At 39.8% G+C, this 22,966-nt stretch overlaps 1 protein-coding gene across 6 annotated transcripts in view; it reads left to right on the forward strand.

The window, feature by feature from the left end:
- LOC146583848 (multiple epidermal growth factor-like domains protein 11) overlaps positions 1-22,966 on the forward strand; it is a 238,881-nt gene that overhangs the window by 48,204 nt on the left and 167,711 nt on the right. For all 6 annotated transcript variants that reach the window (XR_014892832.1, XM_085278281.1, XM_085278287.1 and 3 more), the window contains exons 3-5: positions 4,706-4,849; positions 5,666-5,767; positions 11,601-11,701. Coding sequence is in view for 5 of the 6 variants with exons in the window: in XM_085278281.1 (XP_085134407.1) it covers positions 4,734-4,849; positions 5,666-5,767; positions 11,601-11,701 (319 nt within the window). In the remaining variant the exon portion in view is untranslated. The remainder of the gene's footprint in view (positions 1-4,705; positions 4,850-5,665; positions 5,768-11,600; positions 11,702-22,966) is intronic.

The following is a 22,966-nucleotide window of genomic DNA, read 5'->3' on the forward strand; positions in this document are numbered from 1 at the left end:
AACCCAAAAAACTCATTAATATCAAAGCTGAATGTTTTTGGAAGTAGTTTTTAGTTTGTTTTTAGTTTGAGCTATTTTAGGGGGATATCTGTGTGTGCAGGTGACTATTACTGTGCATAATTATTAGGCAACTTAACAAAAAACAAATATATACCCATTTCAATGATTTATTTTTACCAGTGACACCAATATAACATCTCCACATTCACAAATATACATTTCTGACATTCAAAAACAAAACAAAAACAAATCAGCGACCAATATAGCCACCTTTCTTTGCAAGGACACTCAAAAGCCTGCCATCCATGGATTCTGTCAGTGTTTTGATCTGTTCACCATCAACATTGCGTGCAGCAGCAACCACAGCCTCCCAGACACTGTTCAGAGAGGTGTACTGTTTTCCCTCCTTGTAAATCTCACATTTGATGATGGACCACAGGTTCTCAATGGGGTTCAGATCAGGTGAACAAGGAGGCCATGTCATTAGTTTTTCTTCTTTTAGACCCTTTCTTGCAGCCACGCTGTGGAGTACTTGGACGCGTGTGATGGAGCATTGTCCTGCATGAAAATCATGTTTTTCTTGAAGGATGCAGACTTCTTCCTGTACCACTGCTTGAAGAAGGTGTCTTCCAGAAACTGGCAGTAGGACTGGGAGTTGAGCTTGACTCCATCCTCAACCCGAAAAGGCCCCACAAGCTCATCTTTGATGATACCAGCCCAAACCAGTACTCCACCTCCACCTTGCTGGCGTCTGAGTGGGACTGGAGCTCTCTGCCCTTTACCAATCCAGCCACGGGCCCATCCATCTGGCCCATCAAGACTCACTCTCATTTCATCAGTCCATAAAACCTTAGAAAAACCAGTCTTGAGATATTTCTTGGCCCAGCCTTGACGTTTCAGCTTGTGTGTCTTGTTCAGTGGTGGTCGTCTTTCAGCCTTTCTTACCTTGGCCATGTCTCTGAGTATTGCACACCTTGTGCTTTTGGGCACTCCAGTGATGTTGCAGCTCTGAAATATGGCCAAACTGGTGGCAAGTGGCATCTTGGCAGCTGCACGCTTGACTTTTCTCAGTTCATGGGCAGTTATTTTGTGCCTTGGTTTTTCCACACGCTTCTTGCGACCCTGTTGACTATTTTGAATGAAACGCTTGATTGGTCGATGATCACGCTTCAGAAGCTTTGCAATTTTGAGACTGCTGCATCCCTCTGCAAGATATCTCACTATTTTTGACTTTTCTGAGCCTGTCAAGTCCTTCTTTTGACCCATTTTGCCAAAGGAAAGGACGTTGCCTAATAATTATGCACACCTGATATAGGGTGTTGATGTCATTAGACCACACCCCTTCTCATTACAGAGATGCACATCACCTAATATGCTTAATTGGTAGTAGGCTTTCGAGCCTATACAGCTTGGAGTAAGACAACATGCATGAAGAGGATGATGTGGACAAAATACTCATTTGCCTAATAATTCTGCACTCCCTGTATATTGGTAAAGAAAAGGAGTATAAAATATTATGAAGATACACAGTATCACTACACAGCAGTTTTTCAGTGCTTTTTATATTTGAGGACAAACATCCGTCCTTTTTCTGCCTCTTATCCGGGTTCGGGTCGCGGGAGTAGCAGCTTGAGCAGAGAAGGCCAGAAGGCCAAACTCCTCACCGCATCTCTAAGAGAGGCCAGCCACTCTCTGCTCTGCTGCCTGGTCTTTACTCTGGATAATCACGTTTTGTAGGGGGGTAAAATCCAATTTCAGTTACGCCCTCAAGTCTTTTTGAGTATGATGCTACAAGCTTGACATCCCATTTTTGGGCAGTTTCTCCTGTTCTCCTTTATGGATCCTCTTAAGCACTTTAATTTTGGACGGGGAGCACACAGCTATCTTCGTATCTCTTCACAGATGTTCAATCAGGTTCAAGTCTGGGCTCTGGCTCGCCCACTCAAGGATATTCACAGAGTGGTCCTGAGGGCACTCCTTTGTTATCTTGGCTGTGTGCTTAGGGCAGAAATGGTTTCAGCATCGTTCCGCAGATCTGTGTCCTGAAACATTCCCGTACTGGAGGTCTACAAACAGTTCCTCATACTTCATCACTTGGTTTGAACTCTGACATGCTCTGTCAACTCTGGGACCTTATATAGAAAGATGCCTTTCCGAATCATGTCCAACCAACTGGATTTGTCACAGGCGAAACATCTGACAGGTGATCAGCGGAGACAGGATGGACCTGAGCTCAATTTTGAGTGTCATGGCAAAGGCTGGAAATGGTTATGTACGTGTTATATTTTTGTTTTTATTTTTAATACGTTTGCAACAATTTTAAGCAATTAAAAAAAAACTTATGGAGTTTTGTGTGAAATGAATTGATTCCATTTGGAATGAGGAGTAACAAAATGTAATTAGTGGGTTTATGTGTTTTTCTGTAATGTTACCAGCAGAATGATGGAGGGATTATAAAGCACAGAAGGGAATAAACTGGGTGACAGACCCATGTAGCATGAGAGTCACTCCTACTGAACAGGTGTCTCCATGTTACAAAAGAAAACAGCACCAGGGAAGAAAACCTCAGCTTTGTTGTTTCATCCATTTTTAAGTTCGTATGTTTTTCTTGTTATTACACTCGAGCAATTTGTCCCATCTCGGATGTGAGTGATGTAGCTGTGGACATTAAACTAATGTCATCACTGTCCATTCATTATTCACTGTTTCGGTGTAGTCACAGCTGTCTGCAACAATGTCCACATAGCAGACACCTGTAAAAAACACAAACTTGCTTGTCTGACTTCTCAGCATCTTCTCATGGCACGGCTCATATCACACTAATGGGAACGCTCCACCAGTTGTCCACAAACGAACATTCAATTGTCATTCTTTTACATGACAGCGTGGCTGGGAGAAATTGGTTTGCAACACCTCCGTCACTCATTTATCCATTCATCATCACCGTGATTTTCCCGGGCTGTCAGTGTGTGCGCCTCTGAAAAGGCCTGATGTCATGAGGAAAGGGTCTGCTGTTGAATTTTATGTCACTATCATCCCACAGCTGCCATCAACAATGCTCCCAGAAAGCATTAATTGTGCAAACACCCAGAGGATGTAGGCTCCTAGGTGGAGACGTTCATCCTCTCAGGCTGCTAAGAATTTAGACTGACAGGAAAAACTCGTGGTAATCATTGTGCTGGATATTCTTTTTTTGCATTGAATTGTACCATTGCATAACAAAGGTGATACATCTAGCGGTGAGAAATGACACTAAATTACTGTTAGTGTCATTTATGGGCACTGAAATTCTGCAATTTCTGCATTTTTAGGGAATAATTGACAGTTTCCTTTATGGTTGTAGTGACAGACACACAACCCTACAATGAGTTGTTGCGTTTCCTCAATGGCGTTCTCAGCATTGCAAGCTTGCTCTACTATTTATTTTTGCACAGTACAGGAGATTTCTGCATTTCTACGCTCTTTTCTTTTGATATGTATTCATCTGTCTTTCCCGTGCTGTACAGAAAATTACAGTGGATCGCCCCAAACACAATTTTAGCTACCTTGTGAATTGGTTGTTATATCGTTCTCATCTTAAGAAATGTTAGTATTTACTCCTCGTTGTGCTTTTCTTGTTTGCGTCCACTGAATCTGACATCGAGTTGTCATTCTGGCATGTGTCAGTTTTTCAGCACGTGTCACAAATATTTATCGTAATTACACTAGTTTGTTTCAATGCAAAGCATTTTTGTTTAGAGGGAAGAGTGAATGGTAGATGTTCACTTTCATACATAAATACATAAAGACAAGAAGTTGTGGTGTTTTTAGAGCAAAATCAGTCTTTGAAGTTTTTCATGAATCTCTTTGTTAAAGTTGAGTTGAATGATACAAAACCAACTGACTGTTTATGTGATCATATGTGAAAACGCTGAGCTACAGTAACACAGTAACCTTTCTTTATGTGTCTGTCTTCTCCTTCTCATGCTTAAAGTGAAATTACAAGTCAGACACCAGTGTATCTTACCTATTATATCCAATATTAGGGTTTGAGAAAGCATGTTTTTTGATTGATTTATATATGTTACTGTTGGGCTTTATGGGCTCCCTTACAGGAATCCCTGCTGCTCGTTGAATAGGAGGGTTAGCTTTCCTATACCCCAGAAAACCTGTTCTTATTTTGCTCAATATGCTACGTACCATTCATTTGAACATGTTTCTCTGCCATTGCTATAACAAGCCAGCCCAGCTAAGACGAGCCTATTTTATCCCCAATTCAATCTCCAAAGATTCAGAACAAGCACAGCAAAAATCATTACGAGGGTGGTTTTGTGTAACCCTGTACGTGGTGGAGGGAAAATCTCAGAACTACACCATTATTCTCCTTAAATAATAAACTTCACTTTGTGTGTCAGAAGCTATGTCCGCATGTGTTTCTGTAAGTTACACAGTTACAGTGAGCTGTTGAGACCATCATGTATTTGGGCCTCAGCTAGTTGAATGACATCATTTGAAATTTTGGGTGGAAATGAGTGTAGATTATATACACTTGTCAGTTATGTATTTAAAAAATGTTAATCTCTGTAGTGTTCTATAACTGTTGCTCTTTGAAATCCAGTGCAGAAGAGATAAAAAGCAGCATAGACGTGTTAAAAGTTATCAAAACATAAAGTATAAATGGTGAACTCGTGTTCCTCACTGTTTTCGTTTCCTTCCCTGAGGACAGAAGGAGGAACCAAGGGAGGAGGAGGACGATGGCTACCGATGGAGTTTCTCCCCAAGCTCTGCTGTGGCTCAGCCTGAGCGGTTTGAGCTCCCTGGTGTCACCCCTAAACCCCGATGATCCCAATGTGTGCAGCCACTGGGAGAGGTACGTTTCCCCAGTTGAGTCTCTTCAATATTCAAAATGATATTTAACAAAAGAAATACTGCAGTGAACTAATGGACTGCCGCCACAAATCAAAGCTGAGGGTTTGCCAATAATCAAATGCAAAAGGGAAAAGGTTTACTCCTGGGGACATATCGAGGCTGTAAATTCAAAGAGATGGTAATGTGACTGCTTGAGTGGTCCCAGCACTCAGCAGTATGTTGGGTAAAAGCACAATGCTGTTTCTGATGAGAGCTACGGAGAGTGCAGGTGCTGTGATCGATAATGTCTCTGTGTAATCAGTAGGAATTGTGCAAATGGATATTACTGCTGATGATTATTACAGCTTTGACTTCTCGCTAAAGGTTAGACTCAGTTCAGTAACCTTTGTTCAACACAATGAAAACACAGAGTGAGCTCGCTGCCAGCTACGGAGGGTAAGGAAGATGAGTTTCTTGATAACAACCTGAGCGGTTGTGAACTTTAAGGAGAGTAAATGTTTTTTCCCCAGATGACTCAATGGCTATTAAAAGTTTTTCATATTTAAAAATTAGATTTATTCTAACCGTTGTATTTATAATGAGATCAGTGCTTGACATCCTAATAACCTGCTTTTGGATATCATTGACTAGTTGAGGAAAGAAAAAAGGTTTCTATTGTGAAGTTGGACTTACATTTATGTTATATTTGATGTTTGCAGTTAATACAAAAACGTATTTTAATATATTACATTTAATATTCGTGTATTCGATAATGACACAAGTTTATCCAGAATTAGAAATTCATCCTGTCAAGCTGTTTTTTTCCCTGTTCCTCTAGTTATGCAGTGACTGTGCAGGAGTCTTATGCCCATCCATTTGACCAGGTTTACTACACCCGATGCACCGACATCCTCAACTGGTTCAAATGCACGAGACACAGGTATGCACAAAGCAACTCTCTTTGTTTGCAGTATTTTACTGTTTTAATTCCTTTAACATTTAATATTTTAGGGATTTTAAAAGAAGCTTTTTCATCTGCTAATTTTGTTCTGCCTAAAAAAATACAAAGAATTATTTCACTGTAAGACTACAAATGTGAAAGTAAAAATACTAGAAATGAAAGCTACAACTAAATAACCTTCCTCATTGATAAATAACTGTGATCAATGACTTAAAGGTATAATATATACATTTGTTCCAGTGGACAAATGAACAGATTTTGCTAACAGTTATCCTAAATGTTTCATTCAGTGTAGCTGTTTGTTTCAGTGACATTTAGATTATAATGCTAAGCAATGCTTAACAATCTTGACAAAGGTTTTGGCCTCCCGCCTGGATCAAATATTACCAGATATCATTAATGGTGACCAGGTTGGCTTTATTAAAAATAGGTCCTCAGGTGATAACATTAGAAGACTTCTTCATCTCATGCACAGAAGCGAATCTAACCTAACCCCGGTTGCGGCCTTCTCGCTAGATGCTGAGAAGGCCTTTGATCGGGTGGAATGGGGCTTCCTTATGACGACCCTCGCAAGGTTCGGGTTTGGGCCTGGGTTTTGTAATTGGGTCAAAACTGTATATGCAAGTCCAAGGGCAGCGGTTTTGACAAATGGATTGGTGTCAGGGTTTTTTCATCTTACTCGCGGGACCCGACAGGGGTGCCCTTTGTCCCCGTTGCTCTTTACAATATTTCTGGAACCGCTGGCCTTGGCTATTCGAGCAAACAGGGGTGTCAGAGGTGTTCATGCAGGGGGTATGGAACACAAGTTGTTTCTATATGCTGATGACATCTTAGCAGTATTGACGGATCCCATGCAGTCTCTACCAGCGCTACTCACGTGTGTTGAGTCATTTTCAGGGTTGTCAGGTTATAAGATAAACTGGGACAAGTCAGAGGGCATGCCATTGTCAGCATCATGTCATTCTGGATGCGTTACTCCATTCAATTTTAAGTACTCACCTTCAGGTATGAAGTATTTAGGAATATTATTAAAACCCGACTTGGAGGATATTATGCTTTCAAATGTGGAACCTCTCCTCCTAAAGATAAAAACAAATCTGGATAAATGGGGTAAATTGAATCTTACATTATGGGGTAAAATTAATGTGATTAAAATGATGGTGGTCCCACAGTTCAATTATGTTTCCATGATGTTACCTGTACGGATTCCTTTGCACATATTTGGTCAAATTGAGAAGTTAATCAAAGATTTTTTGTGGAATAACAAGAAGCCGAGAGTGAATATAAAGAAAATGTGGGCCTCTAAAGACATTGGGGGAATGGCCCTCCCAAATGTGAAGTTGTATAATTTAGCTTTTGAATTGTCAAGACTGGCCAAATACTGGACAGGATCAGGCTCTGAGCTGAGCTGGATGAAGATCGAACAGGAACTAGCGAGCCCCTTCACACCTTTGGATGTTCTCTCGCAGGGCGCGGCAACTAATGGACAAGACTCTCATAATAACCCAGTGCTCAGGTATTCCAAAGCTGTCTGGGTGGAGGTGCACAAGTTGTGTGGAGCATCTCATCTAAGACAACCTTATGCCTCGCTATGGAACAATATTGCTGTAAGGATTGGGCGGAAAACTGTGTTCTGGAAGGAATGGCTTGTCAAAGGCATACGCAGGATAAGTGATCTTTACTCAGGGGGAGTGTTTATGTCATTTGCTGAAATAACCCGAAAATACAGTTTGACAAGAGAAAATAATTTTTGGAAATATTTACAAATAAGGGATTGTGTTACCAAAGGAAAATTTGCTCAAAGCTCGAATATGGTGGTGGAGTTTTTAGAATTGTCCAGTACAGCACATAGGGCGGCGGTTTTCTACAAACTGTTTAACAAGCCAAAAAAAGAGATATGTGAAAACTTGAGGGTTATATGGCAGAGGGATCTGGGTTGTGCAATTTCTAAAGAAGACTGGCGCAGAATTTTGTCATTCTCTGATAAATATATAAGAGAGGCCAGGGGTAAATTTACTCAGTATAAATTAATACACAGGTGGTACTTCACTCCATCCAAACTTTATAGAATGGGAATTAGTCCCAGTAATGTATGCTGGAAATGTAGTTCAGATCCAGGGACATTTATGCATGCTATTTGGGAATGTGGGAAAGTTTATCCCTTTTGGCAAAAAGTATTGGACAAAATAGGAAGGTGGATTGGTTTGATGATACCCCTGTCACCAAGACTGTGCTTATTAGGGGATCGGTCAGTATTACCTGGGGTTTCAAAATATGACTTTGTGGTTATAAAGGTGGGGGTGATCGCAGCGGCTCGAGTTATTCTCAGTGTATGGAAGGAACCGTCTCCTCCAGAATATAATAGGTGGAAAGAAACTATGCTGAAAATGGTGTCGTATGAAAAGCTCTTGGCTAGGGTTAATGATGATAGGGAGGGTTTTGACGAATCGTGGGGACGTGTTTTTGGCTGAGATGGTTGGAACTTATTTGGTCAGGGCAATTATCTTTAGTCATGTTGTACGCTTGCTGCACTGTTTGTTTGTGTAGGCACTCAGTAAGGGAATGACTTAAAGATTTGAGTTAACTGATTTGAGTTTTTTTTTTTTTTTTTTTTTTTTTTTTTATTATTATTATTATATTTTTTATATATATTTTTTTTCTGTTGTTGTTTGTTTGTTGGTTGTTTTGTTTGTTTTTGTGTTGTGAAATGTTAAAAACAAATAAAGACTTCAATTATAAAAAAAAAAAAACAATCTTAAAAATAACTTTTAATCAGATTCTTTTGATCAGGAATAACAATGCTGGACTAAACTAAACAAAACTAAACTCATCGTATTAGCTGTAGCTGATGTCAAGGTCAAAGCTCAGGATTCTGATATCACTAACAAATTGCATTATGGGACAATTGTCTGAGTTGTAAACATGGACTATAGGGAGACAGATGTTGCTTCTGGGTCTAAAACTCGTCAGAAGATGAATCACGATTGGAAGCAGCAGCAAAGAGCTAAGGAAGGTCACTGAGTCAATAATTCATGGCTTAGGTAGTAATTGTCTACCAATTGCTACCATACTGGTAAGCAGTGTTGGTCAAGTTTCTTGACCAACACTGCTTACTGATTAATTAGTTAATTAATCAGTAACTAATTACTGATTACTTCCCCCAAAAAGTAATCCTGTTACTTTACTGATTACTTATTTTCAAAAGTAATTAATTACTTAGTTACTTAGTTACTTTTTAAAAACACGATTTACAACCTGAAGAGGTGATAAAGCGATAGATCTTTCAGCCCAATTCTACTTTTTCTACATAATCCATCATACAAAATGTAATCAAATGGAAAAGTCTCTTTTTAAAACTTGTTTTATCAGTTTTAATCTTTTAACTTTATGCATCAAGCAAAAATTTAATTATATGCAACATTCTCTGACTTGAATAAATTCGTTTAACATTTAAACCTATTTTCTGCACATTCCAGCACATAAAATAATTTTTTTTTGTGTTTACACTCAGTCTTTCAAATAGATGCAAGTAAAACACAGCAGAAAATAAATAAAGTCAAAGACTCAGCGGTCCTGTTGCTCTATTTTCACCTGTAAAGCAGGAGTTGGGTAGGCGGAGGTTTACCCTGGTGCAGGTGTGCCGCGGTCAGTGGAAGAATCCGCGAGTTTCTCTGTGAGTTTCCCATTACGTCGTAGCTACTCGGTGCTTGTTGGAAGTTTAGGGGTTTTTTCGCTGTAAAAAGAAGTTTTCTTCCCACGCACAGCGGACACTAATGTTTTTGTCACTTTTTATGGAATCAAACTCAAAGTAAGGTCAGTACTTCCACGCTTTAAACGCTGCACGCTCATACTCTCTCCCACAATCAACATGTGATCCATTGTTGATCTGCACACAGCTGTTGTCACTAACGTGGCACTCGCTTACGTCACTGTCATGAGACATTCTTGCAAAAAAATCACAGTTTTAGTAACGCAGTAATGCAGCGTTCCTACGGGAAAGTAACGGTAATCTAATTACCGTTTTTGCAATAGTAATCCCTTAACTTTACTCGTTACTTGAAAAAAGTAATCGGATTACAGTAACGCGTTACATCTCTGCTGGTAAGTAATAATAGTAACACATTCAAGTGTTTTATTTGCATTCAACAGGATTTATGCTATGCTACACACCTTAGATGTGACAGTTATCTTTGCTGTAGCAACACGACAGCACAGTCAGAATCAAAGAGAGACTTTATATGTTTTCTAAAAAAAGGGTTTAAACTGACAGACTGACACAATCAGCTACAGAGTAACATTTCAGTGAGATATATGAACTTATCAGAAATATCTGGTATTATGTGAAAAATCTGCCAAGTGTGGTCACCATAAACCGTGAGATCAGTATCTCCAAAAATAAAGTGAACGTAGTTTGGCTCGTTTAAATGGCACTCCTCGTTTGCTTTAGGTATATTCAACAGCCACTACAGCTGGAAACAACTTAAATTGAAAATATGATATTTAGTTTTTCACTGAAATAAAATACAGCAACACTGCATTACTTAAACTTCTCATGTACATTTCTAACAGCTGCATTTTAAGTCATTGGTCAATACCTCATTACTTTATGGCTTTATATATAAAACACATTTTAGATATGAGTAGATATCACATCTACTTATATATACAGTATATAGTCATAGTCTCTTGATGCTGAGAGCAGCTCGGTTGCTGACAAACAGAGTTTGCATTGTACGGTCAGTAAGAAATGCATTCCTGCCCGTGCACTGCTGGCTCTGTTGTGCGGGCGCCGGGTCTATTGTGTAACTGACGCCACCAAAATTAACAGGAAGCTTGCATTAGAGCCTCTTATTTTGTGTTTTGTTTGGGTTTACGGCAATGCGTGAAATTACCAAAATTAGACAGAGGATAGCCTAACATAGGAAATGGACAAGAACACCTTGTAATCCACTTATTTCAACAAAGTAACTGTATTCTAATGATCACCCTTTTAAACGGTAACTGTAACACAATACAGTTACTCATATTATTGTAAATACGTAACGTCGGTACATGTATTCTGTTACTTCCCAACATTCTGATGTGCAACTGTTGGCATATCAGCTTCGATAATAATAATAATAATAATAATGGATTGGATTTATATAGCGCTTTTCGGGGCCCTCAAAGCACTTTACAATGCCACTATTCAGTCACTCTCACATTCACACACTGGTGGAGGCAGCTACAGTTGTAGCCACAGCTGCCCTGGGGCAGACTGACAGAAGCGAGGCTGCCATATCGCACCATCGGCCCCTCTGGCCAACACCAGTAAGCGGTAGGTGCAGTGTCTTGCCCAAGGACACAACGACCAGGACTGTCCAAGCCGGGGCTCGAACCAGCAACCTTCCGGTTACAAGACAAACTGCCAACTCTTGAGCCACGATCGCCCCATGATGACCACATCAAGCTTTGTAGCGACTAGTTTAGTTTATCTAAGAGCTGATCCGTTTAGCTTAAACTGAAATATTAGAAAACATCCTTGTCCTTGAATGAGTGGAGAAACTCCCCTAAACATTTAAGTGCTGCTCATCCTTTATAAGTGCAGTGACTACTGTGTTCTTAAGCGACCTTTGAGTGACAATGCTGAGTGATGACATGTTCAAAGGCTTGTTGTGGGATGTTCTGGTGAAAGTGCATTCACACGATCATTTTCTGTTGTTGTGAAAATAATTCACTGCAAGCTTACATTTTTTGTTTTATACATCAGTGTGGTCAGCGCCACACATCTTTTAACATTAATACCTTTACTGTGTTTATGTCACTTGCACAGGATCAGCTACAAGACCGCCTATAGGAGAGGTGTAAGGACCATGTACAGACGACGCTCTCAGTGTTGTCCTGGCTTCTATGAAAGTGGAGAACTGTGTGTTCGTAAGTCCTGCAGATTCCTTAACACCATTTTAGCCTTTGTGTCTTTTCTACAACCGGAGTAAATCACGTTACCTCAAACAGATTCAATTCAATTCAGTTTTATTTTTACAATCAAATCACAACAACAGATGTTAATGAGTTTGTAAACTCATTACTACAAACCACATGACAATGTTCAGTCTGCTCACAGGGCAGATGTGCCTGGAGTGGGAGCAACAAAAGTAAATAGAGGAAGAAGTTGGTGAGTTCTTAACTATTGAAGAACACGGCGAATGTACGTTCATTAGACGGCTACATACAGTCCTTTGCACATCTACAGTACCTATCCACATCGAGAATGCAAAGCATGCGAGGCATGTTTTTTAGCTCAAACTTGTAATGCAGACCTGTTAGTTGGTGAAGATCAAGGTTGGGTTATGTTCACACTGTAAACGAATTGCTCTGGAGTCCAGATAAAACTGTACCAAGACTATCCGGTTTGTTTGGTCTGGACCTAAGTGCAATTACTTTGTTCATAGCTACACAAATGAATCAAACCAAGGGTGAAAATGAACCACTTTGATATAAACAGACAAAATACTCCAGGTCTGTAAACAACCTAGCTCACACCTAGGGATGGGTATCGAAAACCGGTTCTTGTTGAGAACCGGTTCCCACTGTTTCAATTCCTTGGAATCGTTTGCCATTTTTGCAAACGATTCCCTTATCGATTCCAGTCGCCCCGAATGACGTCACCACGTTGCAGAGCGTCATTTACCTGGCAGGAAACGGCGCCTAAGTGGCTCAGACGCTCAAAAGTTTGGTTATACTTTACGAGAACGGATGACAACAGGGCAACTTGCAGTACTTGCAAAGTAGATATTTCATCTAAGGGAGGAAACACTACGAATATGCAAAAGCATTTGCTCACAAAACAACACGATGACCTTAAATGAATGTCGTGTTTTTAATTCTGGACTCGTGAATCTCAACCCAGCAGCAGCGCTAACGTTTGCACGTCCTCTCCCGTTAATGCGGCAGGTAAATAATCAACTAACAGTGCATATTATGTTAGCGCGATCTGCCTTATTACAAACCTGCCATTACTGTGCATTTAGTGACCATGATGAGACAGAGTCTGGCTCAGATGCTGGCAGGTCTCGCTGCAGTCTGCCGGTAGCGTCTCCTTTCAGGCCAGGATAGACGAATGTCACCGAGCAGTGACTCAGTTTGTGGTCAAAGGTTTGCAGCCGTTTGCCACAGAAGATGATTTTCAGTAAGTGAATGTGTTTAATTGCAGGCAGGGACATTACTGGATATTCTTGTGTAGTTGCTACAGAATAATTTATGTTATACTTTGTTATTGCTACAGAAGAATATTTATTTTATTATTTTACATTTCCAATTTTTCCCCGGGGACCCTGTGACACCCCATTGAAGAGCCGTAGGCTGGATCTCTTAAGATCTCACTGTTGGGTTTGTAAGGCCATGTTACTCCTAAATTTCTATCTTGTTCAAAGAGAAGATATAAAAAAAAATTCTAAGCTAATCGACCTTAGTGTTCTCCTTTTTAAAAAATAAGAATTGATAAAGAATCGAATCGTTAAACAGAATCGAAAATGGAATCGGAATCGTGAAAATCTTATCAGTACCCATCCCTACTCAAAGTGTGCATTTTTGTGTTTAACAGACTAAGTCAGTCTACACTAGAAGAGTTTTATATAGATGCCACACCATTTACCTGTGACATGTCATGGTCCTGGGTCGGTGACCCAGTGTTTTGAGTTTTGTACATTTATTTTTGATCTCATCATGGTTCATGAATATTAGGGTTTTGGTTTCTGTTTTGCATTTCTAGAGCTCTAGTTCTCCTGGGTTTGTGATTTCTAGATCTTAGGTTTAGTTCTGCCCTCGTGTTTGTTCTCTTGTTCCCCAGTCAGTCATGTCTCATGTCCTTCCTGTCCTTGTACTCGGCGTTCCCTCTGTTCAGTGTCTAGTCTGTGTCTGCCGCATGCTTCCTGTTTTATTTTGACAGTCCTGCTCTGTGTTCAGCCTCTGTTCCCCGTCTCGTCTGAGTAATTAGTACCAGCTGTGTCTCCCATTTCCTGATTACTCCGTCTTGTATTTCAGTCCTCTGTCATCCCCTGCTCTGCGTTGCATTATACCCTCTTTGTGCTGTGTCTCCTCCCTTCGCGTCCTGAGTATTCTTAGTTTCTAGGTTCCTGTTCTCCGGTTTTAGTCCTGCATTTGTGGTTTTGGTTTGTTTTTGTCACGTTTACTGCTATGAAGAGTTTCTCCAGCAATAAAGCTGCGCACTAAGTTAAATCTCTGTTTGTGAATCCGGCATTTTGGGTTCCATGGTCTACTGCGTCGATATGGACATGATTTATTTTTATTTATTATATTTGAATTTATTTTACTCCACAAACGAATGCGCACAGTGGTAAAATCCAAACTTCATCCAGGACAGAAACAACTGCTAACATGCTAACACAAAGGTATTAAGCTAGCCAAGAACCCAGAGTGCTGTTAAAGCTGAGCATACTGACACTAAGTAACCGGGTAATAAAAGTGGTGATGAGCAGTCAGACTGCAGGCTCTGCTCATTTTTCTACAGTAGAGTCACTGTGGTGACGAGTTTACACTCTTTGTGTTGGTTTTCATCTTTGCTTTGTGCTGACGGCTTTGTGTTCATACCCAAATACTCATAGAACGATCACACGGTTGTCCTAATAATTTGTGTTGGTGTGTGGGGCCTCTAGGTTTATATTGTTAATTGGTAATTATGAGACTGTGTGTTTCATATCATTTTACAGAGAAACATGATGTAAAAGCAATGTAATGACTAGGGCTGAACGATATATCGCATTTGCGATAATATCGCGACATGATCAAGTGCAATTTTCTAACCGCAAAGGCTGCGATTATACTGCGATTATAAGGCTGTCCAAATTACTACCATATCCCAGAATTCATAGCGCGGCCCAGCCAAACTCCAGTTTCCAGCAATGGCGGCCGCTACTAAGTTTTAAAATTACTCTGGGTCACAAAATAAACTTTTAACATATTTTCAGGCGAGAAAGTAGCTGTGTAAACATCAAATATCTGCTCGGTTTATCAAGATATCCCATATTTGCAAAAGTGCTTCGACGTTTTCAGAGGCGTCTGCTACCCACCAGCTCGACAGCTAGCCGGGAGCTCGAGGGTTACTGATGCGGCCGAGAACGGCACAACTCCCGGCACATCATTTTCAGATCACCGCGGAGTTTCGCTGCTCGGGTTAAACGTAATATATAAGTCACTTAGACAACCTAAAAATGTTATTGTTGGGCTTTTTTCAGTGTTTTGTTTGTTCGTGAGTAAATCGGTTTGGCTGAGATTAAAGTTATTAGATTAGATAAAATAAAACTTTATTAATCCCCCGGGTGGGTTCCTCCTTGGTTTTCACACAGCTGACTAAACGTCAAACAGAAAACTTATTAAACAGAAGTATGAGACAGTCGAGAATTTACACCAGTGTCTGGTTATATTTTAGATAGCAAGAAGCAGACGGCCGAGTTTATTAAACTCCACCGAGACAGCGGTGACGCTAATCAGAACTAGACCGTCCAATTTCACGCCTTTAAACTTTAAAGGCGTGTTTGTGTGTGTGTTTATACAATTGCTATTATGTTTGCACTTTATGTGTAATGTTACTGACTGCAGAGATCAGTAAGATGTGTGTATTTTTTATTTATTAGTTTTATTTATTTAATATTATTTTTTAATTGAATGACTGTCTAGTAGTTCACAGATGTCGAAAAACTGAGTGTGGTAAAGCCACTGATTTTGTTTATGTATATTTCTGCAATCTGCACATTGTACTGACTTTCATTTTAATGTTTACACCAGGGTTCCTTGTCAGCACTTTATGCTCAGATGTTTGTAAGCTAAAAATAAACTATTGTGTATGTTCAAATATACTGTTGTGATTGAAGAAGTTAAATAAAAATGTCAGTCATCAATTCATGCATCACCTCATGTCATCATAACAGAGGTCTGTCTTCCAGGAAAGAACAGTTTAAAATTAATGTAATATAGTATTGGCCATACTATATGATGTATTGCTTGTCTTTGTTTAATAATACAGAAGACAAAGACCTTAAAAAATAATCGCATATCGCATCGCAATCGCAATATTGGGGCAAAAAATCGCAATTAGATTATTTTCCATAATCGTTCAGCCCTAGTAATGACTAGTATAATGAATTACTGTCTCCAGTGAATAACTAAGTCACATACTGCATTACTTTAAAGAAAAGCGTTCAGTGTAATACATGACCTTTAAAAACCCAATGAGAATTTATAAGAGAATCAACAACGAATCGAGTCGATAAGTGATATCGATATTGAAATCACAATCGCTAAATTCGTATAAACTCCCATCAGTGATTATAGTCCACATAAATGACTGAACATGTGTCACATTTTTCCTGCTAGTTTCTTCTTAGACACAAAATATAGATGCTATAAAAACCCAACAAAAACACACTGTGGTTGATCAAAACCAAAAGTGTTTGTTTGTTATCAGACAGCGCTTTCTCCTTAATATTCCAACCGCAAGAGAACATGTGTTATGCATAACGTGTCAGTGACAAACAAAACCATTTTCCTGTCATATGCATTGTTATTTTCAAACTTTTTCCACTTGATGCACGCACACAGTATGCAGGCTTGTTAAAATTGCAGTGTACCTTGTGGAACAGTCGTTCAATCACAGTAGTTATCTTTTCACAGTTACCTATATCTGCTGTCAAAATGAAGATCAGTCGAGCTCTGTAACAAAGTCAATGTATTTCTACCCAAAGTGTGACCACAAGCAGCTGGAAGGAAACCTGGTAAAAGAAAAAAGAAAGACACTGAGCAAAATCTCAAACAAACTGCAAAATGTTTCTTTAGACATCAGGCAGCTCTGAAAACTGCAAATCCAAACTGTTTTCAGAGCTACGTTTGTTAGTTGTCTTTGGTCATTTGGATGAATTCATCAGGTGAATCAAATAATTTTGCATTCAAGTTGAAGAGAACCTTCATTCAGTATGTGTGTAAAAGATTGGCCTTATCATCTAGCTGTGTTCCCCGCTTCATGGGAACAGTCCATTACACAATTATTTCTGTCTGAAGCTCAAACTTTGCCAGTCAAAGTAAATAACAGCTCTTCAATCAGTTAAAAACAAACAATTAAACTGAGCAGATGAAACAACAGATGTTGTTTTCAGATCTACATGTGCACGATTCTTTATTTAAGTGTGAATCCAGTCTCATTAAGCTTCTGCTCTTAATTGTTAAAGAAGAATCCCACAACATGCTCTCCTGGTTCTGTCACACATCTACTTATGTTATCACGTCTGACAGTTGTTCAGACAAAGAATCAACTGAAATCCTTCGTGTTTTTACATTTTTTCATGATTAAAATGCAATTAAAAGTGATCCTAAAAAGACTTTTATTGAATTGTGTTCACATGTTTTAATTAATCCGGGTAAAAAGTTGCAACCTCACAGTGTTGTAATCAGCAAAGCATAATCTCCACCGGGGTTTTTAAATGGCCTTGTTTCCATTTGCATGCAGTGTGGCACTACTATATACAGCTTTCTTTAGTTCAGTGTGAACAAGCAAAGGCCGCAGAATAACTGGGCCCTCAAAGGGGCATTAGAGTGCCATCGCTGTGTGAAAGTTTATAAATCCTGGGGAACTATGGCAAAACAAAACTGCTTATTTGTTCTGGAATAAATAAAATATATAAAGTAATTTTCTAATTTTACTCTAAAATACTTTTTCTCCACTAAAGCCATGCAGTATTCACCAGGATTAACAGAATGCAGTGACTTAATTTTGTGTACCTGTGGCCAACTGGTAAAGACAAAGCCAAGCTAAGTGGCAGAATTACTGTTAACAACAATGCGACCTAGATTTAAAGGGCCTGACAATGCTCCATAATTTATTAACTTTTAGTTGTAAGGAGGAGAGAGCAGTGTAAAGAACAGACTGGGAGCAAAGACAATGCTATGAAACAATTAAGGTAATTTCCCCAGAAATAAAAACAAATATACAGTTAAGGTAGCACTGAATGAAAAGATTACATGACTAAAAGTAATAAAACTGGTTAAACAGTTCTCTAAAAGAAAAAGGGTGTGGCGCGAATAAGGCACGGCGGGACCACATATCGTTATTTCGAGCCATCTTTACTTGCTGCGGCTGCAGCTCACACCAACGTGTTTTAACACGGCGGGCGTGATTGCGGATGCCGTGCTGGTGCGTCCACACGGCACCGCAGACCACGCCCCACCACAAAGGGAAATTATTTCAAATTAATATATATATAAGAATATAGCAGTCCCAGTCCAGTTAGTACGTGAGCATTTACCACACAGTCCTACACTCTATCCAAGTCCAGTGGCTGTTCTGAAACCCATTTTCTCCTTGTTTCTATAACAGTGTAAACCAGCGGTCCCAACCCCCGGGCCTCGGACCGGTACCGGTCCGTGAGTCGTTTGGTACCGGGCTGCGAGAGTCGAGGCTCAGGTGTGAAATGTCTGGTTTTCAGGGTTTTTATCAGTTTTCAGTGTTATTTTGTTATCGTTTTTATCGTTAACTCGGTTTTCCTGGGTCTTTTCACGTGTGTTATGAATAAATCTTTTTTTCGGTACGGGTACTAGTTTTATTTTGTTGTATTTATCCGCGACACCTTAAAGGGCGGTCCGTGAAAATATTGTCGGGCATAAACCGGTCTGTGGTGCAAAAAAGGTTGGAGACCGCTGGTGTAGACCATAACCGAATAGCAATCCTTCCTCAACTTCTGTCAACTAGTGTCAAGCTTCCTTCTGCAGTTGAAAATTGAAATGAAAAAATGTTATGAGTGTCTAAACCGAAGGCAAGAGAGTGAAACTCAGGTGCACATTCTTTATTAAACCCACACACAGAACAACTTGGAGCTTATGATGGTACCAGGTATGGTGAGAGATCTCCAGTGTTGTATGGAAGAAGGTGGGTTTAGTCAGCTCCTGTGACTGACAGAGGTACAAACTGGAACAAGGAACAAAGACAGTAGTTTACAAAATAAGCCAAGAGACTGGTCTGTTTGCCACAAGGAGCAAGCTGATAAGCTGGTAAAGTCTGAGTGGCTGAGCTGACCTATTTTGTACTTCAACTGACTGGGGTGATTAGACAAGGTGATCCAACCGGGGAGTGTAAAAGTCTTCAAACTAAAGAGCAGAGAACGTCTCTGACTTTGAGAATAAAAACACAGACACAGACCAGAGGCTGACTATGATAGAAAAATGCTGCAAAAGCACAGAAAACACAACAGAAGCTGAATAAATCACATTGAAAGTAGAAAAAAATTGGGTCAGTTTATCTGTTCGTCTGTCTTTTTGTTTCACTAGCTGGGCCCACGTCCTCATTTTAAGTTTGACAGCGTTTTAGTAGGTAAAAGTCGATGCTTTGACATGAATTGAGCTGCGGTTTGGGGAAGGCCTCGAAGAGGACTGGCAGATCCCCGTGTACTAAATAGAAGTGAAGAAGTTGAAGAATGGAGAGGAAGGAGGGAGGGTGGGAAACGAGAATGATCAGCTTGCAGAACTGGGGGAACCCATATAGATGGCAGCCGGAAGGAGCGTGTTTGGAGTCGTGGTCCTGCTGCTGAAATTCCCATACATAATCTCCAACAGCAGTCTAACTGTCACTTCAACATATCATTTTCAAAGTTTGTGTGAGGGCAGATACCAATAATAGCTCGAGCTGATTTAATAAAATCAGGTGTTGTTCAAGTTCCCAGGTGAAAATCAGTAAAAACTCACATCGACAAACTTCACAACAATATAATAATTTATCTTATCTTATCTTATCTTATCTTAGGCCTCGGGGGACATGAGTACCTAGGTTGGCTTGACCTTCATTGTTAGTGCTAAAGCTCAGAGTTGACTTGAAAAAATTAGAAACCATATCGACTAATATGTCATATGAAAGGGCACAGAAAGAGGTGTACAACACACTTTACATTTTTTAAATACAGAGTCACAGTGACACAAGAACAGGCATCATGAAACATCGTGTTCCCCCTCTGAGAGGAACAGCGCTCTCTGAGTGCTCTTCACTCAGTTTGACTTTTCTTTCATCACAATGATCCCAAACACACTACCAGTGCAGTAAGAGCAAACATGGTGTGATCTTTTTGAGTTAACAAGTTACAAGCCATTAATGTATTGATCTTAAATACGATCAGTCTTTCTCCATGATTTTCCCAGCACCAGAAATAGACTACACTATATATATACTATACTATACTTTAATACGCATGTATTAAAGTTACTATTTAAAGAATGAAAAGCAGTGTGTATTCAAAACACTGTGAAGAATTCAATCATTCAGTCAGCAACAGTCAAAAGTCACATTTCTTTGACTTTGCAGAAATCAAGAGCCCATTATTTTCCAGTCCTCTGCAATTTTAAAGAGCGTTCAGCCTAATATGTTTTTAACTACGGCCGACTGTGTAGGGCAGAGGGCGGCAACCTGCGGCTCTTTAGTGCTTATAGTGCGGCTCCGCGTGGTTTGGGAAATTAAATTAGAAGTATTTAGCTGAAGTGTATTTTATTTATGTTAGTTCTTTTTAACTTGTAGTTCTAAACTGGAAGATTATTGTGATATTGAAATATAAAAATAAAATTATATTCTATTATTTTTTCATCGCTCAAATAAGCGTCACACTCGCGGAAGCCGGTGTACGAAACGCCGTGCATTTATCGAGACTTTCGACCCCAGGTAGGCCAGTTATGGATCTTTGGATCCACATTATGTCAGCAGCTCCACCGTGAACTATGTTAAAGACAAACACGCTCACGCCTCACAGACGACAGCTTACAGTCCTGTAAAGATGAAAGTGACTTCGTACAGCCCCGACCTGCAGACGCTGTGCGCAGAGGTTCAGGAGCAGAAGTATCGTTGTAAACATATCACAGCAGACCCGACGATGTTTGCATGAACATGCTTTTCAGCATCTCTTTATTGACCACCACGCCCCGCAACACACATTAACCAGGTAAAATACATATTTATGCAGAATTTTGCAAATATCTATTTTTCATCTTTTAGCAGCATAGAGCTTTTTTTCAATTACTTTTTAAAAGTCAGGTCAAGGCTTCAAAAGCCCAGAGGAGATATGAGGGTGGCGGCTCACAGCAGCTTTTGTTTGCTACACGGATCATTTTAGTTCAGCTTTCCTTTTGTTATATTTCTTTAAGAGTTCAAAATGTGTTAATTACATAAATAAAATGTCATTTTCTCTGTAGCACTTCATGGATTTCATAAGCAGAACACCTTAGTTGTTCACACAAAGCATAAAGGTAAAAAACAATATATACAGTGTTATCTTGATTTTAGATGTCAAAAAGTATTTGCGGCTCCCAGTGTTTTCTTTTGCGTGGAAACCGAGTCCAACTGGCTCTTTGGGTGTTAAAGGTTGCTGACCCTAGACTCTAGGGTCAGCCCAGTCACAGGGCAAAACCTGGAGAGGGCCTGTGGGTTCTGGTGGTACAGAGCTCATTGTCTCAGGTTCATGTGGCTGGAGTAGCAGTGGGGACTTGGCAGGCTTTGGATTCTCTGGAGGCTTGGGATGCACAGGGTTCACAGTCTCATCAGGACCAGGATGACGACTACAACATCTGTTCTTGGGAGTTGGTGGAGGGGGACCCAGAGTGGGCTCCTCATCCTCCAACCACTGGTTTGCCAAGAATTAAGTCAGCAAGGATCAGATTGAAGCAATGGGCAGCTAGTCCTCCAACATAAAGTACAAAAGGAAACTAACAACTACAAACTACTGAAACCTGAAATTCCTCTTTCTTGAGGATGTCTTTCAGATACTGTTCATCTATATATATTTTTGGTGGCGCGTCTTCTTATGTGTTCGATTGTTCAGCTTCCTCAGTTTTGTTTAAGAAAACACTCCACACTATGTTAAGATTTGTCAAGTTTAAGCCCTTCACGAACCCTGTTGTTAGTGTAAATATACTATTCTATGCCCATCACACTGCATCTTTGACATTTTTAGCAGATTCAACTAAAGAAATGATGCAACAAAATAATTAGGTACATTTTAAAAAAGGTTCTTCTTCTATGCAGCTGGTGTTCAGGGAACAGGTTCTTTTAAGTCATGAATTGTGGCTTAAGACTATTGTATAGTACAGAACATACATTACAAAAATGACTACTATGACATTAAAATTGGTACATATTAATTACACACAGTATTTGCAGTATAATTTGTTCTTTAGTAAATAAAACTGGTAACATGAAGACTGTTAACTGTTAACATTAGCAGCACAAGCAGTTTTACTGGCTTTTTGTTTTTTTTATTCATGTACCACAATTAAAAATGAGGTTTTCACCATTGATTGATGTTAATTGATACTTGCTCATACAATGAAGAAGCAGCAGAGGAGTAGGCAGAGTATTTATTGCAGTGGAAATGCACTTCTTCTAGATTTATTATTAATCTTCAGCTCACATGACCAGAGTGAGCTGAACTACTACTACTACTACTGCCTGTGTGCTTAAAAACTGCAAGAATGCAAAGCAGCATTTACACCTTCTTAGTAACCATCGAACTGTTTATAGAAGCGAGATCCTGAAAATGTACAATTACACGAATTTGTAACTCAGAACATTCAAAACATTCAAACACGTCCACAACAATGTGAACATTAACAAAAGAAAATTTCAGTGACCATGCTTTGTATTTTTCTGGACACCCGCATTTATTCGGTAAGAGAACCCAATTATCCACCCCAGATGGTAAACTCTATAGCACAGTGTTTTCTTTTCTTGTTGATGAAAAGCCGTGAAAGAGATTCCCTGAAGGGGAGGGGGGCACAAAGACGAGTATATTGTGTGTCTTTTATTCAACATCTACATGTAAACAACTTTAGTCTCTCCTGCATGGCCTAGACAAATACCCTTTGACTCCATTGTGTGACACTACATCCTCCACCTTCTCACACACACACACACACACACACACACACACACACACACACACACACACACACACACACGCACACAGCGTTTTTCTCCCATTGGCTGTAGTAGGAATGCCGGAAGCTAATTCTTAGCTCTTAACTACAAAAACATGGCTGCCTGGTCTGCTAACGTTAACATCCTGGGACAGGTCTTTTGTTGTGTGATATACACAGCTTGAGCTAATTGAAAGAAGAAGAAGAAAGGGGAGCGTTTGATTTGAGTTGGGGGCTTTCCCTATG

Source organism: Mchenga conophoros, linkage group LG1, assembly GCF_057382185.1.
Source record: "Mchenga conophoros isolate Kocher_MC1m ecotype Shallow Benthic linkage group LG1, M_conophoros_male_GT1.1, whole genome shotgun sequence".
Lineage (NCBI taxonomy): Eukaryota > Metazoa > Chordata > Actinopteri > Cichliformes > Cichlidae > Mchenga > Mchenga conophoros.